Raw genomic sequence first — 20,127 nt, forward strand, 5'->3', positions numbered from 1 at the left:
AGTGTAGAATGTTGAATATTTTATGGAGGAAAACCACAAAGGCAGACATACAGAACTTTGTTCAGCTGTTTTCCACCCAAGACAACTGCAGGCAACTCTGGTTGTCAATATCACATAAGTAGCTATTATTTCACATTTGTACACAGGTAATTTACAACTGCAAGTACGGTGGCAGCTATGATCATGTGTTTCTCTGTTCCTGACCTGAAATCAGAGCATGGAAAATGTTTTTTCTGACTACCCAATAAATATTAGTTACTCCTGAAAAGTAAATTATTTTATGATCAACGGGTGATTTTAATAGCAAACTAGCAGCCTGTTTGAATACAATCTAGTATACTAATAACCTTATATTACACTTTTCAAAATGCGGAGTTTCACAGTTCTGAACATATGATACAAAATTAGAAAAACCAAAACATGCTGACAGAAATAAAGTTGTTCAGGACATAAGTAGCAACAAAAATATCAAGTCAATTTTGACTATACTAGAACAGCCGGCAGAGCTCTACAGTGAACTCTGGGGCCACAGGACTTTTGATATGGTTATGTTACCTATAACAAATAGAGACACATACCTGTTATACTCAATTTTGCCATCAGAAAGACACATTCAACCCTGTTCAGACCCACTCAACCTTCCTTGAGTGGGTCTGGATGGGGTTGAATCAACCAAGTCACTTCAACTCTATAGTTTCTATATCCGAACAGAAAATGCCTGCTGTAAAGTTGTCACTCATATTTTAATTTGCTGCACATCTCTGACATAGCAATTTTAAGACAATCAAAAAATCCAAAAAAGTAGGTGTAACTCTGACCTGTAGCAGAATGTTAGCTCCAGATTGCAGGTCTCTAGCTACCACACCTTGATAGAAGGACTTAACCTTGCGTTGGTTCAGCCAGGTGACGTGACTGCTGCTGCGTGCTGTCTCAGCTATAGATGGACAGCCATCCTTGGTAGTACAGTGGACAACAGAAATATTATTATGATCCCACTGAAAAGGCTCCAAATATGAAACATGGCAGCCTGTGATTTACAGAATCAGCAGAATCAGAACCAATGATGCAATATCTAATGTGTGTGTGTGTGTGTGTGTGTGTGCATATGTACATAGAGCTGAACTTACAATGAGCACATGAGCACAAACCATGAGGCTGAGGCCCTTTGTGAAAGAGCTGACAAAATCCACTAGAGCTGGCCGACTGCTGGGAGGTCCCGTGAGCACTAAGCACTGTGGTCTGAAAGTAAAGCCCAGTTCAGTCAGATTGGTCTCTTCAATCTGCTTACAAATAACATGACAAACAAACCTTACAACTTGTGTTGCATACGCCAAAGTTCAATTTTGTTTGCAGTTGATGTGCCAATCCATTAGCACACTTATCATACATCTGCTGTTAACGTGACATAGCATCAAGGGAGGAGCAAACACAGGAGATAGGTCAGTGTGGTTGATGGATCAAATACATAGGCTTTTCTGCCAGAGAACTAATTACAAGCCCCTTGCTTTATAAGACTGGTGTTAATTTTAATGTTAACTAGCAAGCATAATGTAGCTCATGTTTCCTAAACTTAACCAAAATCTTTTCCTAATCCTAACCATAACCATTTGATGGCTAAGGTTAGCTAATAAGCTACTGTTAGCTAATAAGCTAAAGATTAGCTAACAAGCTAATGTTATACCTAGGGAAAGTTAGAATTTTGTTTTTTTGCCTTCAAAAAAACAAAACAAAACAACAACAACAACAACAACAACAACAAAAAACAAAACAAAACAAAATTAAAGCTGCAAGCAGCGTTGGACGGGCCCTCGCACCTGTGCTGCCGCATGCCCACTTGTCCCCGTTGGCTGTGGCATTAAGCACACACACACACACACACACACACACACACACAAACACACAGAGTTGTTCCTGCTCCTTCCCAATGAGTGTGCATTGGGAGAAGGCTGCAGGCAGCTACTGTGAGTCAGAGGAGTGGAGGAGAGGAGGGAGAACAGTGCAGAGCAGAGAAACCAGAGTCCAAACCTGTTGAACAACTCTTCAGTGGCCACAAACTTTTTCCAATCCACACCATGATATATAGTTTTGTAGGAATATGCGTCCTCTTTCCATCGGCATAGGTTTGAAAGCTGTCAGACTTTTACTTTAGTCACCAGGGGCCTAATTAGTTGCCATTGTCAGGGCAAGTGCCTGTTTATTCACAGCAGGCACACCAGGGTCCATGGGAAAAAGTGGAGGCGTTGGTTGTGGACACTGACTTTGAGGCCTTCTAAAATCCAAACGGTTCAAATTAATACTTAGCCTTGAAGAACTTTTGTTAAACACTGTGTCCTCTGTCATGTATTAGCTGTTCAAGCCGATAACATTAACACCCTGGGAGTTTATAGATTTTCTGCAAAGCGCAAATTTGGGCGAAAACGTGACTTTCAAATGCAAATTGCGGACTTCCTGTTGGTTTTAGGTGGGGGGCACGAGCACGAAAAATGTCGGGCTTGATGAGATCTACGTTTCGGCCCTGGTTTGGTCTTTCTATCACATTCCTGTGGGCCGCAGCGGCTGCCTTTGCGTCCCTAGGTGGCGCTACCGAGCCCATTTTTGCACTGGGGGGTTCCGATTTTTGATTTTATCGAATTTTCGCCGGACCTGATGTGCGTGCCGAATTTGGTGAGTTTTTGAGCATGTTTAGGGGGTCAAATTAAGCCTCAAAGAGACGTAATAATAATAGCGAAGATAAAAAAATTTAAAGCTGCAAGCAGCGTTGGACGGGCCCTCGCACCCGTGCCACCTCGTGCCCACTTGTGCCCGGTGGCTGTGGCATTAAGCACACACACACACACACGCACGCACGCACACACACACACACACACACACACACACACACACACTCAATCAGTCACACACACAAACACAAAAGTTCTGGCCCAGCCACTAGCGGCGCTCCTCCAGCAGATGTCGCCCTAAGCTTGCGTTTGAGTTTGAGAGTTGTTTCTGCTTCTGGGGGGGAAGGGCAGAGCAGGCAGAGCAGAGAAAAAAAAAACAGAGTCCAAACATGTTAAACTAGTCTTCACCGCGGCCACAAACTTTTTCCAATCCAAAGCAAGACCTCCTATTTTTGTAGGAGAATTAGTCCTCTTTCCATCGGCATAGGTTTGGAAGCTGTCAGACTTTTACTTTGGACTGCTGGGGCCTAATTAGTGCCTATGCTCACGGCAAATGCATGTTAATTCACAGCAGGCACACCAGGGTCCATGGGAAAAAGTGGAGGCACTGGTTGTGGACACTCTGACTTTGATGGCTTCTGAAATCCAAACGGTTCAAAGGAACGTAAATTCCTTCTGAACTTTTGTTAAGCACTGTGTCCTCTGTCATCTATTCAGTTTTCAAGCCGATTAGATTAACGCCCAGGGAGTTTATAGATTTTATGCAAAGCGCAAATTTGGGCGAAAACGTGACTTTCAAATGCAAATTGTGGACTTCCTGTTGGTTTTAGGTGGGGGGCACGGCACGAAAAATGTCGGGCTTGATGAGATCTACGTTTCGGCGCTGGTTTGGTCTTTCTATCACATTCCTGTGGGCCGCAGAGGCTGCCTTTGCGTCCCTAGGTGGCGCTACCGAGCCCATTTTTGCACCGGGGGGTTCCGATTTTTGATTTTATCGAATTTTTCGCCAGACCTGGTGTGCGTGCCGAATTTGGTGAGTTTTTGAGCATGTTTAGGGGGTCAAATTAAGCGTCAAAATGGCGTAATAATAATAAAAAAACGAAGCAGATACAATAGGGCTTCGCACTGGGACAGTGCTCGGGCCCTAATGAGAAAAAACGAACGAAAAACAATAGCCCTCTCTCCGATGGAGGGCGAGGGCCTAATAAGAAAAAACGAAGCAAATACAATAGGGCTTCGCACTGGGACAGTGCTCGGGCCCTAAAAACGAAGCAAATACAATAGGGCTTCGCACTGGGACAGTGCTCGGGCCCTAAAAAAAGAAACCTTACAAATACAATAGGGCTTCGCACTGGAACAGTGCTCGGGCCCTAAAAAACGAAGCAAAAACAATAGGGCTTCGCACTGGGACAGTGCTCGGGCCCTAAAAACGAAGCAAATACAATAGGGCTTCGCACTGGGACAGTGCTCGGGCCCTAAAAACGAAGCAAAAACAATAGGGCTTCACACTGGGACAGTGCTCGGGCCCTAAAAAAAGAAACAGTACAAATACAATAGTGCTTCGCACTGGGACAGTGCTCAGGCCCTAAAAAAACGAAGCAAAAACAATAGGGCTTCGCACTGGGACAGCGCTCGGGCCCTAAAAAAAACTTACCAATAGCATTTTTTTTTTTTTTGACCTTACCATGTGTTCCTCCCAATTTATCTATCCAATATTAGCTTTTGAGAAGTCTAACTAGGGGTTTTTAGGGGTGCTGAATCTACTCCAACCATTAGTTTTGAGTAAAAATGACTCCTTAACCATGAAATATTGATCTGTCATATTTAGACTATGGGTTTTGGGTGTCAAATGGATTCTAAACATTCCATTTGAGATAAACTCACTCTGAAAAACTTTTTTTGCAAAGCACTACAGTAATGACACCTGCTATGCACATGCTCAGTATGATTCCCTCTCTGCATGTGGAGAAGGAGAAGGAGAAAGAGAAGGAGCAGGAGCGTTGCAAGAAAATATAATGATTCTGAGGTATCAAAGTTGCTTTCTGGCACAGTAAGTAAATCCTTTTGCTGTCCAAAGTTTAGCTAATGTTAATGTAAAATCTAGAAGCCTAGCTACATCAACCATTGTAAATACTCTCTGTGTTGTTGATTAACTTGAACTGTGTTGTAAATTGTGTCATTTTATAGAGGGCTCACTATACATAATTCAAAGGGGGATTATTGTTCCTCAAACCCATGGACACCATTTCACAAACTTTCACTGTTGAGAAATGCAACAATTTTCTATCATTTTTTCATGACAAAATTGACAGTATTCACAACCAACTGGCCACTCCCCCCTGGCTGAGCTGTCTTGTCTTTTAGGACAGTAAGGAAGAGGATACCACAACTTACCATGGTTTGATGTGTTGATGTTTCATCTGTGGTGGTCCTGGGACTGAGATGCAAAAACTCTCAAAAGTCACTCACAAAGGCTATCAGCAGCTATTATCTTATTCTGAGATTGTGGATGATGCAGCACTGATCAACAGACTACATGAGGACTGGAAAAATAGAGATAACCCCAAGCTGAAATACTATTTGGATTGCAGAACTGAGCTGTACCATCGTTCGAGAAGTATATCCATAGCGAATCCTACACAGCGTTTTTTTTTTAGATTTATCATTCAGTGAATGTTGTTGCCACTTTTTGTGAAGATGAATTTTGTTTTTATTCATATCACAACAAATATTGGATTGAAGTGATTGATTGAAAGAACTGATTGACAGAAAGTGGCAACAACATTCACTGAATGATAAAAAAAAATCCTGTACTGCATCATCCATGATCTTAGTATAAGATAATAGCTGCTGATAGCCTTTGTGAGTGACTTTTGAGAGTTTTTGCATCTCAGTCCCAGCCACCACCACAGATGAAGCACCTCAAACCATGGCAAGTTGTAGTATCCTCTTCCATACTGTCCTAAAAGAAGAGACAGCTCAGGCAGGGGGGAATGGCCAGTTAGTTGTAAATACTGCCAATTTTGTCATGGAAAAATGATAGATAATTGTTGCATTTTTTGACAGTGAAAGAGTGTGAAATGGTGTCCATGGGTTGAAAGCCCATCACTTGGGCCGAATGACTGGTGGTCCTCTTCCACACTTCTGCTTATCCAATAACGTCCATGAAATAACTCAAAATGAACTCAAAATGTGATGCATTAAGTGGATGTATTATATCACATTGGTCTGAGTACAATAAACCGAGCTGGTCCAAGGAGCAAATACTTATTTCAGTGTGTATTGCCTACTTTTATACCTATCATTAACTCCTCTTATTGTGGTGCCAAGACTATGGTCCCTCCTGCTGTTTTATTTAAAATCCATTTTTTTTTTTTTTTTTTTTAACACCAAAACTTTTTACATCAAAACTTCTTGATCAACACATAAACCATTTGAGTTACAAAATGGTGTGTAAGATTTGCACTCCTAACTAAATAATAATATTAATATTTAATAAAATGATTACATTTTCAGATTACATATCTTTAGTACTGACTAAATACATACTTAAGTAAAAATATTTTCCACAGAGTAACTGGGTCATTGCATGATTGAGTAAGGAGGGGAAAAACGGAATATAAGCAGACCAATAGTATATGGATTAAGCAAAAAATGGAATGATGGAGGTTATTGTTGGTCATGGATGATACTAAAACAGGATTCAGACAGAATCCAACAATCCGGCAATTTGCCGCAGCACTGTCAGGTTTTGTGTGGCTCACCTGTCTGCCCATCTCCCAACTAATCTGTTATTAGTTGGTGTGGTAGGGACTGGAATTAACTTAACCAATAAGTTGTCCTTTTATCCCTCCCTTAAAGGAGATTGTGTACAGCCCGGTCGCAGTTTAATGATGACTGACTGCACAAGTGAGGAAGTGAGAGAGAGAGAGAAAGACAAAGCAGGAAAAAATTTTCTCCCTTTCATGTCACTTTTGTAAATGAATATATTAATAATTTAATTTCATAGAATAAAATCGTTTTTATTTGTGTACTGTAGTTTTGTTTTTATGATCATTCAACCATCACCTCATGTGTGTTAGAATGCATAAATAATGTGCTCAGATATCTCTTTTTTCCATCTTGAGAGATTCTATCAATGACAGAAAAACATCAGCGTGACAAACCATGGTTTTGCGATTTCACAGATGTATAGTTGGTTGTGCCTCCACTATCTAAAGTGACAAAAATAGCACACAACCAAGCTATGCCAAGCCATTTTCCTGGTGTCAGCAAGCAGTCACTGGTAGGCGCAAATGACAGTCATTCATTGCACCAAAATTCCAGTGTGCCACCACACCATATCACCACTTGGGTGGTGCTGAGCCCAGGATGCAGTAACAGTGCCCTTGCAAACAGTAACACATAGATAATGAAAGGGAGGGAGAATTTAGACTCAAATAGTCAGACTGCCCCAGTTAGACTACTGCACACAGTGCGCCTGCACAAAAGTGGGGTGCAAAGTTGGTTGTCGTCCATCCATTTTTTTTTTTTTTACTGCTTCTCAATCCTTGTTTGTCTACATGTAGCTCCATTGCATGCTGTGACTGTTAAAGTCTATTGATGATCTCTGGTTGGTTCTGTACTTGAGGGACAGGATATGGAAAGCTAAAGTCTCAAAACACTGCTCTCAACAGTTGTAAGGATTTTAATGTTTTGATTATCTGATTTTGATGTACTCTCTATAACTTAATGTGCTTTAACAAAGGTAGCAGCATCATAATGACTGTGAGGTTTTCCATGGCTAAAGCCATGCCATGTGTTATGTGGTGGTTGTTCTCATTCCTTCTGTCTGTTTCCTGAAGGCATTGCACATTACTCCTGGGTTCAACCAGCATATTTTGCTTTAAAAAATGAAAACTCTTTGACGTTTGCAGAAATAACTGTCAAAGCAGTTCTTAAAAAAGGCCCCGCATGTCTGATGTTAACTGCTGCATTTGTCACTAGCCATGATGTTATAATTTTCTTTGCTTGAAGTTAAGGGTTGATATGGTCTTTGTCTAGACTCTCCAAGTCACTAAAACTGATCTGCACTAAATGTCCTGATTCTTCTGTAAATAAAGGTACTACAACCGTTTTTTTTTTTTTGTTTTTTTTTGTTTTTTTAAAGCTAAAGTAACATAAAGGTGACCTTGTAACATGATGGTGCTGTACCATTTCCATAATCTAATTTGATGATGTTTAAAATTTGATTGAACTTAGTGGCTTTTCTCAGCTGGCAACAGTCCAGCTGCTTACAAGGTTATCAAAGGTCTGTCTAAGCTAGTTTCATCCTTGTGACAAGCCCTGTTTCACGTGGAATTAAAAGGCATGAACCTAAATTAATCAAACATAAAAATGGAAAATGTGATGGCATCCTCACTCCCACCTGTAGTTCTTGATGTGGTCCTCCACAAAGTTGAGACCAATACAGTAGGACAGAGCCATGTTGTAGGAGCTGGCCTGCACTGATGAGCCCCAGTTCACAGCTGATGACAGAGCAGAGCATTACATTGCATTAGTGGGCAGCAGAGGTGATTAGTTATTTATGGTGGGACACTTAGCTAGTTATGGTCTCTGCATTAAACATGGTGTCTGCTGGTATTGTACACGCTGCATGTCACAGCTGGAGGTAGTGGTAATCTTTATCTAGTAATGTGTGTTCTTGTGTGTATGTGTTTGTACCAGGCCTCTTATACAGTGCATATCCCAACAGGAACACGACAATGCCGATGGCGATGAGGGCTGCCCACCATGTCAGGAGGAACATGACAACCACGGAAACTACTGCGCCTAGTAACGATGCCCATTTACTGTAGTACTGAAAAGATGGGCGCCAACCTATAACCCCCCCCCCCCCCCCCCCCCCCCCCCCCCACACACACACACACACACACACACATAAATGCACAAATGCAGAAACATATATATGCGCACAAAAATGCAAGCACTGTGCATTGTGTTTCCCATTATGGGAAGATTTTCATTTTGACATTTGATTTAATTATAGATCCATTCACTGAGGCAACGTGTCATTTGTGAGTCTACCTGGTGAGTTAGTGATTGAGGCATGAAAGCAGCTGAAGTTGATGAGAGCATAGGAACAGAGGAAGAAGTTGGAGATAATAGGAGCTATGGTGTTCAGCTCCGCTGGTGGAAAGGAGAACAGCAAGACACAAAGACAAAGACTAAGACTGAGACAAATAAAGTGTTCCAATTGATTTAATGCACATAAAACATATGTGTTATGTATCTTTCTCAGCTACAAGCAGCAGTTTTTTAGTTTTTTATTAGTGTTGAGCAGTTTCTACTGGTTGCCTAAAGAATTTGACATGACTTTAAAACCTCACCAATCAGGATGAAACAGACAGCTATGATGTAAGTCAGGATGTAGCCTCTGAGTGGTTCATCGTTCTTCCCATAACCTTTCCCAAAGAAGCCAATGAGAGGGTAGAGCTTGTCCTTACACAGACACTACAAGATGGAGAAGAAAATTCCAAAGAAACAAAAGAGAAAAACAATGTTCGCAGCAATGTCCCATGAAAGAATCAGTATCAGAAATACTTCATTGATCCACAAGAAGAAATTGGGTCAAAGTATATCAGCACAAATGTCATTGTCCGTCTATCTGTGAGTATACAAGGATACAAGGAAGTTTATTTGTCATTATACAACAGGTTGAATAATGAAATTAAAGTGTGGTTCCCTCTTGATTGATTAATTGATTGATTGTGTAGAAAATAGAATTATTAAGCCTGGAGGAGTTCAGATGGTGCATTTAGTAGTCTCACAGCCTGAGGGAAGAAGCTGCTCTGTAGTCTGGTGGTACGGCAGCGAATACTTCTGTATCTTTTGCCTGACGGCAGCAGGGTGAACAGGCTGTGGCTGGGGTGGGTGTTGTCTTTTAGGATCCTTTTGGCTCTGCGCAGGCACCTCACCTCCCCGATATCACTGATGCTTGGTAGATGGGTGCCAATGATGTTTTGGGCAGTTTTAATCACTCGTTGCAGAGTCTTCCTGTCCTAGGCCGTGCACATCCCATGCCAGTTTGTGATGTTTCCAGTCAGGATGCTTTCAATTGCTCCTTTGTAGAAGCTGACAAGAACTTGGCGTGGGAATTTTGCTTTCTTAAGTTTCCTTAAGAAATACAGCCGTTTCTGAGCTTTTTTAACCAGGGCAGAGATATGTGAAGTCCATGTCAGGTTCTCTGTTATGTTGATTCCCAGGAACTTAAAACTGCTCACTTGCTCCACCTCAGCTCCATTGATGTAGACAGGGTTGTGTGTCTTTGCCTCCTTTTTTCGAAAATCAACTATCAGCTCTTTGGTTTTGCTGACGTTGAGCAGTAGGTTGTTTCCTGTGCACCATTCTGCAAGATGGTTGATTTCCTCCTGATATGAAAACTCATCATTGTTGGAAATCCGGCCGATGATGGTGGTGTCATCCGCGAACTTCACAATAGAGTTCTCTCCATGTCGGGGGTTGCAGTCGTGGGTGTACAGCGTGAACAGGAGGGGGCTGAGCACACAGCCCTGGGGTGCTCCAGTGTTGAGCACTAGAGTGGAGGAGGAGAGACTGCCAATCCGAACTGACAGGGGTCTGTTTGTGAGGAAGTCCAGTATCCAGTTGCAGAGAGTGGTACTGAAGCCCAGAGTGTTCAGTTTTCCAATCAGCTTCATGGGGGAGATTGTGTTGAAAGCTGAGCTGAAATCAACAAACAGCATTCTGATGTAGGTGCTGCTTTTCTCAAGGTGAGTGAAGACTGAGTGGAGAGCAGTGGAGATGGCATCCTCTGTGGATCTGTTGGTTCTGAATGCAAACTGCTGAGGGTTCAGACTGGCAGGGATGTTGTTCTTTATGTGCTGGAGAACCAGTTTCTCAAAGCACTTCATCAGGATGGGGGTGAGTGCCACAGGGCGGTAGTCATTTAGATTAGACACTGCAGACTTTTTAGGCACAGGGATGATGGTGGCTGTCTTGAAGCAGGTGGGAACACTCTCCTGTGACAGTGATATGTTGAAAATGTCAGTAATGACATCTACTAGCTGGTTGACACATGTTTTTAGTAGGGATGGCTCGATACCACTTTTTCACATCCGATACGATACCGATAATGCAGCCTTGAGGATCGACCGATACCGATCCGATTTTTTTTTGTCACTCTAAAAGTTGTTAATACGTGGATGTAATTTGCTTGATACTGACATCTAAAAACACCACATTCACTGTACAACAACTATTCTGGTCCCCTAAAGAAAGAAGGAAAATATGTGACAACAACTGAAGTCATGTGTAACTGCTGTGGCTTAAACTTAAAGCTCACATCGCTTTTAACAGCATTTGTAAACACAACAGACCCAGCTGCACCATTCAAATGTTAAAAATAAAAGTACAACTTAGTGCAAATTTTGCATTTGAGTTAGTTTTATCAACTCGGAGTAGTTTCACCTGGAGTTAAGCGAGTGCACCACAGCTATAAGATGAGTCACCATGGCACCGGGAAAGCGTCAGGCTGCGTTTTTCACCCCAGTTGAATTGGAAATCTTAATGCATTCATTCAGCGAGTTAGAACATGTTTTTAAAGAAAGTGCAACACCGCTGCAACGGCAAAGGAGAGGGAGACGGCGTGGGAGAACACTGCTGCTCGGGTCAATGCGTAAGTTTAAATGTAGTCCATTGCAATCAATAATATTACAGGGGAAAACTGCTTGAATTACTGCTGGCCTATTAATTTATTTCATTTAGGTTACGTGGAACGGTAACGCTCAAAAAGATAATTGTCTGGAAATGCTAAAACATCTATGCGCAGTCTTATAACCATCTCCCGACGAATATTTAATTCTCTGTGCAGTAACACTGCACCTTCATCCACGGGATCTTTGTCGAAAGGACATGCCATGTTCGTGGAAAAAAAGACGCCATCTAACTACGCATGGACTTCTAATAAAGGCCTAAGGATTGTTTTTTTTTTTTTAATCATTAAAAAAAAAAAAAAACAGACAGCAGAACTAATACGCCACGCCAAAACTGGCCTGCTGACTGAATGAATGAGGAAGTTAAATACCGTGTGTGGCTGAAAGAGGGCGGACACAGAGAGAAACTTGAGGTTTCATGAGAAAAACCTGGTCCTGACCAGGTTAGTTTCATGGAGTCTGTTACTGCGGTAACTGACCGAGAGCTTAAGTTACCTCCCTCTGTGAAACAGGCTAGAGTTACCCCTCTTTCTCTGCTTTGAGTTTCCTCCCTTTGTGAAACAGAAAACTCAGAGTTTCCCTCATTTCAGGGTTAACAGACTCCGAGTTTTCACTAAACCTGCTTTGTGAAACGGACCCAAGATTTGCTGCACCAAAACAAAAACGGTTCGTTTTTCTTTGTACTCGCCTGTAAAAAGTCTCCGTACTCCTTTCCATGATGCTTCTTCAGATGCTTTATTAAGTCCATTGTGTTAAAACGTCCGGTTTTGCTACAACCCCTTGAGACACTCATATCGCAAACGTTGCGCTTTTGTCCTCCGTTAACGTACAGCTCTGCAGGCTTCTGCTCACGTGACGAAAACACAGGCACATGGCAACCGTGGCGACAGCTCGTCTGTGTTACGGCATGTCGCGCAAAGTGAAGTTGAGGATATATGAGATAGCTTGGGCTTATGGATTGGATCGGATGGGTTCTAATAAAAAAAAAATCCGATACCCGATCCAGTCATTTTGGCCTGGATCGGACCCGATACCGATCCAGTGGATCGGATCGGACCATCCCTAGTTTTTAGTAAATGGCCAGGGATGTTGTCAGGCCCAGCAGCTTTACTCATATTCACTTTCAGCAGGACTTTCCTCACATCCACTGTGGATACCCTTTGGATATCCTTTGGATAGCCTTTGTAGCCTGTCACATTTTTGACTGCCTGCCACAAGTCTTTGCTGTTGTTGGTGTTGAGGTCTCTCTCCAGTCTCTGCTGATGCCTTCGCTTTGCCTCCTTGATGCCAGCTTTCAGTTTTGCTCTGGCGGTGTTGTAGGCTTCTTTGTCACCTGACTTAAAGGCAGCTTTTTTGGCTCTACATAGAGCTCTCACCTCTCCATTCATCCAGGCTTTCTCATTAGGGAATGATTTAACAGTCCTTATTTTTACCACATCATCAGCACATTTGCTGATGTATGATGTCACTGATGATGCGTATTGTTCAAGGTCAATATGGTTCTCCTGGGTAGCAGCATCCCTGAACATCTGCCAGTCCGTGCACTCAAAACAGTCCTGTAGAGGCGCTGCAGCTTCATCTGTCCACACTTTAACTGTTTTTACAGTTGGTTTGACCCTTTTTGTCAGCTGGATGTAGGTAGGCAGGAGAAGCAGGGAGATGTGGTCTGACTGGCCAAAATGAGGATGAGAGAGGGCTCTGTAGCTGCCAGGAACATTGGTGTAGACATGGTCCAGTGTGTTGTTTCCTCTGGTGGAGATGTGGATGTGCTGGTGGACACTGATTCTTGGGAATTTGGATAAAACAGGTTTTAATTTTGAAGAAAAAAAAAGTGAGTTAAATTACAAAATCTGAAGGTATATCATCATAGGCCAAGGTCTTAGCTGTTCAGCAATGTACCGGTGCAACCTCCTCATTTTACATTTTTTTCATAAAATACACTATATTGCCAAAAGTATTCGCTCGGCTGCCTTCACACACATATGAACATGAGTGACATCCCATTCTTAAACCATAGGATTTAATATGATGTGGGCCCATCCTTTGCAGCTAGAACAGCTTCAACTCTTCTAGGAAGGCTTTCCACAAGGTTTAGGAGTGTGTTTATGGGAATTTTTGACCATTCTTCCAGAAGTGCATTTGTGAGGTCAAACACTGATGTTGGACAAGAAGACCTGGCTTGCAGTCTCCGCTCTAATTCATCCCAAAGGTGTTCTCTCGGGTTGAGGTCAGGACTCTGTGCAGGCCAGTCAAGTTCTTCCACACCAAACTCGCTTACCATGTCTTTATGGACCTTGCTTTGTGCACTGGTGCACAGTCATGTTGGAAGAGGAAGGGGCCCGCTCCAAACTGTTCCCACAAAGTTGGGAGCATGAAATTGTCCAAAATGTCTTTGTATGCTGAAGTATTAAGAGTTCCTTTCACTGGAACTAAGGGGCCGAGCCCAACGTCCGAAAAACAACCCCACACCATAATCCCCCCTCCACCAAACTTTACACTTGGCACAATGCAGTCAGACAAGTACCGTTCTCTTGGCAACCACCAAACCCAGACTCGTCCATCAGATTGCCAGACGGAGAAGCGTGACTCGTCACTGCAGAGAACACGTGTCCACTGTTCTAGAGTCCAGTGGTGGCGTGCTTTACACCGCTGCATCCGATGCTTTGCATTGTGCTTGGTGATGTAAGGCTTGGATGCAGCTGCTCGGCCATGGAAACCCATTCCATGAAGCTCTCTACGCACTGCTCTTGAGCTAATCTGAAGATCACATGAAGTTTAAAGGTCTCAAGCTATTGACTCTGCAGAAAGTTGGCGTCCTCTGCGCACTATGCGTCTCAGCATCCGCTGACCCCGCTCTGTGATTTTATGTGGCCTACCACTCCGTGGCTGAGTTGCTGTCGTTCCCAATCGCTTCTACTTTGTTATAGTACCACTAACAGTTGATTGTGGAATATTTAGTAGCGAGGAAGTTTCACAACTGGACTTACTGCACAGGTGGCATCCTATTACATTACTATTACAGCACCATGCTGGAATTCACTGAGCTCCTGAGAGCGACCCATTCTTTCACAAATGTTTGTAGAAGTAGTCTGCATGCCTAGGTGCTTGATTTTATACACCTGTGGTCATGGAAGTGATTGGAACACCTGAATTCAATGATTTGGATAGATGAGCGAATACTTTTGGCAATATAGTGTAGGTTTTTCCAGTTATTAGGCTACTTTGTTTTTGTCAACACCGTCACCATAATGTTTTTTTTTTAATTTGAAAAACATATTTTTGTATAAAAGAGACTATTACTTTAATAACTCAACAGCACCAAAGAAACATATTGTGAGCATATTCATTTAAAACAAATATAACTACCTCTGACGGTGGTGACCCTAATCTGACGGTGGTGACAGTGGCCTCATACCAACATACATTTCCAAAATTGATACCACTCAAGTCAATGGCTTCTTGCTTAACAACTTTATTTAACTATTTGGTACAAAAATAACAATCCTGAGCACTGTTATAAGCATTTTTCAGACTTCAGTCATCACCGTCAGACAGAAAACCTGACGGTGGTGACGTCTGATGGTGGTGACAAAAACCCACTCTTTCACATGATAAGCATGAGTTGTTCACATTAGCCAGCTTGTTTTCGCCCTGTTGCTACCTGCATCAGACCTCTTCTTAAAAAGTATACATTTATTCCATAATCTAATTTAAAAAATTTTATACAGAAGTGACGGGTGTTGACATGTTATGGTTGTGACAGTAGCAGTGTCCAAAAATATGAAGAGAACTAAGAGAAAATAGAAAACTTCCAGGAGCCTGAGTGGTCTTGAAGCATGCAGTAGAGCTGAAGGTTTGAAAAGGGCTCATCAGGAATGTAATTGACCTTGTAGTTTTTTTATTATTATTTTTTAAATATATATCTGACAGTGGTGACGAATATCTGGGACATATTTTGAGCAACCACTAAATAATAGTAAATATTGTTCAAAATTCATCGTTTGTAATTTTTAATACATATCATGATGTACTCTTTCATGTGGTAAAGATATTATACAATGAAATTATTACTTTTTGTTGTTTTAATCAAGTTGAAATGATTATCTCCTATCCGAGGACAACTGGTTTTGTAGGCCATGGGCCAACATATAATCATTAAATTAATACAAATTAAAAATAAACCTATAAAAGAACCTTACAAATGTGCAAAGGACCCCCTGATTATGCCCTTGATTCTTTTTATTCATTAAAATGTTGTAAATTTCCAGCAGAAAGAGCATTTTTCTTAGTGGGACGTGATTTATCCAAATTCTCAAGAATCAGTGTGGAATCTTGGCAGAACAGCTCTGAGGTCTGTTTGATTAAAATCCCCAGCAACAATAATAACAGCATCTGGCTGTTTTGCCATTTGACTGCTGATGACCTCATACAATTCCTGGAGTGCATTTTTTGAATTTGCATCCGGTGGAATGTAAAAAGCAGCAACAAACACACTGGTGAATTCTCTAGGCAGGTAATATGGCCGACATCTCAGCAGTAAAAACTCAATGTCAGGTGAACATTTTCCATCCACTCTGACTGCACCTGAGCACCAAGCATCATTGATGTACATACAGAGTCCGCCCCCTCTCGTCTTACCGGAGTCTTGTGTTCTGTCGGCCCGGAACAGGCTCCGCCCGTCCAGTGCTAAAGCCTCATCCGGTATGTTTTCATGGAGCCACGTCTCTGTCAGGATGAGAGCACCGCAGTTTCTGATCTCTCCCTGCTGGGTCAGCCTGAGCCTTATCTCATCCATTTTATTTTCCTGCGACCGGACATTAGCCAGGAGTAGGCTGGGTAGTGGGACAGCCTTGGGTCCAAGCCTTCTCAGCCTGAGTCTTATCCCGGCTCGTTTCCCTCTCCTCCTGGGTTGACTACACCGCTTGCGATGACGTCTGATCCGAATGTTTTGGTTGTCGGATCTTGAGATGCCGAGAGCAGATATCGTCTCAAGGTCCGCAGCACTCAATGCAATTTTTGCACTTCCTTTTCTGATATTGAGGAGTGTATTACTGTCATAAGTAATACACCCGCAAGTGATACGATTCTCAGCAATAAAAATGGAAGAATCGCTCCTCTTTTTGCTGAAATTGAGGGAGCCACCAGCTGCTGCATGCATGTGCGCCGCCGTTGCCATGGTTATGTGTGTGTGTGTGTATTTAAATACCTGGAACACCTTATCATCATTTTAATTGTATTAGTTCTACCAATCACTGAAACAGGGAGCGATCTCCAAAATGGAATATTAGCTTGTAATTTGGCCAGAACAGGGGGATAATTGGCCTTAAAAAGACAATAGAATTCTTTGGTAATCTTAATTCCAAGATAGGTAGATGTCTGAGAGGAAATTTTGAATGGGAAATTTTGTATCAAAGATAAATCTTTTAACCCAACAGACATTAATTCACTTTTGGTCTAATTAATCCTATAACCTGAAAAGGTTCCAAACAAGTTTATTTTAGCCAGTATAACAGGGATACTACATTGAGGTTTGGTAGTGAATAACAGAACGTCGTCTGCATATAGTGATATCTTATTGGGTGTATCTGTGATGTTAAAGCCTATAAATATTCGGATCTATACGAATTGATTCTGCAAGGGACTCGATAGCCAGCGGGAACAGTGGTGGCGAGTGGGGGCAACCCTGTCTTGTGCCCCTAAACAGACTGAAGTGGCAGTATAACATTCCATTAGTTAATATTTGAGTTTTGGGATTTTTGTAAAGAGGTTTAATCCATGAAATAAATGTATCTCTTAAGTTGAATTTGTTCAGCATGGCAAATAAGTAAGACCATTCTACCTGGTCGAATGCCATAATGCATTTTGTTAAAAAGGCGTCCAAGATTGGAAAAAGAATTTCTACCAGGGATAAATCCGGATTGATCTGGGTCAACCAGCGTAATCATATACCTGCTAAGTCTGTTAGCTAATATTTTAGCCAATATTTTCTGATCCACATTAAGGAGAGAGATAGGCCTGTATCCTCCAACCCCCTCCAGGTCCTTGCCTTTCTTCAGAATAATTACTATAACAGATTCATTAAGTGTTGGTGGAAGAGATCCATTTTCAAGAGACTGTTTGTACATATCAAGCTTAAAAGGTGTAAGTGTACTGGCAAATGTTTTATATAACTGCTAGGGAGCCCATCAGGTTCAGGTTCAGATTTATTGTCCCTCGAGGGGAAATTCAGCTTGCAGTAGAGGACAAGACATGTATACAACACAACATGCAAAAGGCCACAACAATAAAACAGTAAGACACAACCATAAATAAGAATTCAATGAATGAATGAGTAAAATGCATCTGTTTGTCAAGTAAGTAAAATATCCCTAGTTAACAATGAAATGTGGGCCCCACTAAAGTGCGGGTGCAGTCCAGTCAGTAAAGTGCTACAATAAAGTGCTACTGTGCAAGTTACTGATGAGAATTAAGCGCATTTATTGTACTTGGGACAAAGGAAAATTTAAATCTGTTGCTTTTAACCCTAGGGCACCTGTATCTCCGCCCAGAAGGAAGAAGAACAAAGTCTTCCAAGAGAGGGTGGTCAAGACTGGCTAAGATGGACCTTGCCTTCCGCAGAACTTGTCTATCATAGATAGCTGACAGAGAAAGCTGCTGGTCGCCGATAATGTTGCTGGCTACCTTAACAATATACAACAGACGGTTTTTGTTCTGCACTGTAAGGTTGCCATACCAGGAAATGATGCAGAAAGTTAAAATGCACTCAATAAAAGATTTATAGAATAAAACCATCAGTGTCTTGTCCACGTTAAAAGTATTCAGTCTGCGCAGAAAGTAAAGTCTCTGCAGACCCTTTTTGCAGATTGCAGATGTGTTAAAATCATGGTTCAAGTTCTTATCGATCACTGTTCCCAGATATTTGTAGCTCTCCACTTCCTCAACAAGTGAGCCCTTAATGACAGCTGGGGAGGAGAAGTGGGAGGCTTTTCTGAAGTCAATGGCCATTTCTTTGGTTTTGTGGACATTTAGCTTCAGAAAGTGGTCGTCACACCACAATAAAAAATCATTCAAGGCTGGCCCATGATCGACCTCTCCATCCTGGAGCAGACTGATTAAAACTGTATCATCTGCAAACTTCAGAAGATGCCTGTCATTATAGCTGCTTCTACAGTCATTTGTATACAGGATATACAATAAAGGAGACAGGACACACCCCTGTGGTGAGCCTGTATATGACTGCCGCTTCAGAGATAAAGCACCATTGGCCTTGACTACCTGGGGCCTGCATGTTAAAAAATCCAACACCCATTTCACCATTCCGACATCAAGGTTAAAAGTGGACAACAGTTTGTTGGCTAAAATATGTGGCTGAATTGTATTAAAAGCTGAGGAGAAGTCTACAAATAAAAGCCTAGCATGAGTTTTTGTACCCTCAAGATGTTTGTACAAGTAATTAAACAGAGTAATAGTAGCATCCTCTACCCCTCTGTTCATCCGGTAAGCAAACTGCATCGGGTCGAGCTGGTCTGTTTGACCAACCGCTCAAAAGTCTTCATCACCAATGAAGTTAGAGCGACAGGCCTCAGGTCATTCAGCTCTTTTGGAGATTTGATTTTTGCCATAGGTACAACAATAGATTCCTTCCACAGTTTTGGGACCTTGTGTTGGATAAGTGAGGCGTTAAAAAAGGGCCTGGTGTTTTGCCTCCTTTTAAGGTTTGAATTGCTTCTTTTAGCTATTCAGGGGTGGTGTGTAAGAGTGGGAAGATTAATATTTTTAAAGAAATTTTCCATATCAAGAGGTCCTGCAGTTGTTTTAGAGGAGTATAGAGTTTCATGAAATTCTTTAAAATGCATATTGATATCTTTCACTGAAGTAAGATAAGTTTCTTGTTTGGATATGACTTTGTGGATCTTGCGATCATTTTCTAATTTGCGTAGTTGTCTGGCAAGCAGTTTCTGTGTTTTTTCCCCAAACTCAAAATACTTCTGTTTTAGGAAAAGGAATGATTTTGAGATTTTTGTTGTAACAATTTGATTGTATTGGAGCCTCAGCTAAACACTTTGTTTACATTTATTCAATGAGTTTCATGCGTTTTCTTCATTTAATTAGTGGATCTGTTCTTCCAACTCTAAAACCTTAGCTTTATTTTGCTTATTTATACCCCCTAAATAAGGTGTGTGTGTGTGTGTGTGTGTGTGTGTGTGTGTGTGTGTGTGTGTGTGTGTATTTAAATACCTGGAACACCTTAGCAGCAGACACCAAGCAGGCCAAAGCAGAGGACAGTGTTGCTCCAAATATACCAGCAGTGATGAGGGGGGCAAAGCCTGATACCATGCTCATTGTCTATGGAGAAAAACTGACAGTTTACCACTCAGTTTGTTGACCATAAAGTTTGTTAATTTGTTGGCCATTTGGCTCACTTGATCTCTCAGAGACAGATCTTCCCACAAAAGACACAGATTGTCCCAATTCAATCAGACACTAACCCCCTACTAAGACAGGCGCAATCCAGCTGCATATGCTAAAGAAATAAAAGGTGCAACTATTAGCAATTTAGCAAGTGATTTAATAACAGCTGATATCCAAATGAGCTCTGCTGCAATTTAATCGTAATTGGCCAATTTCAGAGTTGCTATTTAAACCAGATTGCACAATGCATGTCTTTCAAGTATGTGCTAGTACGTCCTATTCAAAGATAGCCTAAGTAAACCGAATTTCTATTGTTGATTTTATTTTACATAATCCTTATGGTG

The 20,127-nt window shown here is 41.7% G+C and overlaps 1 protein-coding gene across 1 annotated transcript; it reads right to left on the reverse strand.

Annotated features, from left to right (window-relative positions):
• Positions 1 to 546: 546 nt before the first annotated feature.
• LOC115375651 (solute carrier family 12 member 3-like) lies at positions 547 to 19,714 on the reverse strand. The gene is made up of 8 exons (XM_030075131.1): positions 19,610 to 19,714; positions 9,029 to 9,152; positions 8,727 to 8,828; positions 8,364 to 8,519; positions 8,068 to 8,167; positions 1,128 to 1,239; positions 819 to 953; positions 547 to 555 (listed from the first exon to the last, which is right to left on the reverse strand). Exons 1-8 carry the CDS (start codon positions 19,712 to 19,714, stop codon positions 547 to 549), a joined length of 843 nt encoding a protein of 280 aa, XP_029930991.1.
• Positions 19,715 to 20,127: the final 413 nt, after the last annotated feature.

This window comes from Myripristis murdjan, chromosome 2 (assembly GCF_902150065.1).
Source record: "Myripristis murdjan chromosome 2, fMyrMur1.1, whole genome shotgun sequence".
In the NCBI taxonomy this organism is placed as follows: Eukaryota; Metazoa; Chordata; class Actinopteri; order Holocentriformes; family Holocentridae; genus Myripristis; species Myripristis murdjan.

What these genes read in the sequence shown, in the direction of transcription:
- LOC115375651 (XM_030075131.1), bottom strand. Translation starts at nt 19,714, where the DNA reads ATGAGCATGGTATCAGGCTTTGCCCCCCTCATCACTGCTGGTATATTT. An exon ending in CTCAATCACTAACTCACCAG is followed by an intron (nt 8,520 to 8,726) that starts GTAGACTCACAA and finishes GGGGGGTTATAG; the next exon opens with GTTGGCGCCCATCTTTTCAG. An exon ending in TTTGTGCTCATGTGCTCATT is followed by an intron (nt 954 to 1,127) that starts GTAAGTTCAGCT and finishes TGTACTACCAAG; the next exon opens with GATGGCTGTCCATCTATAGC.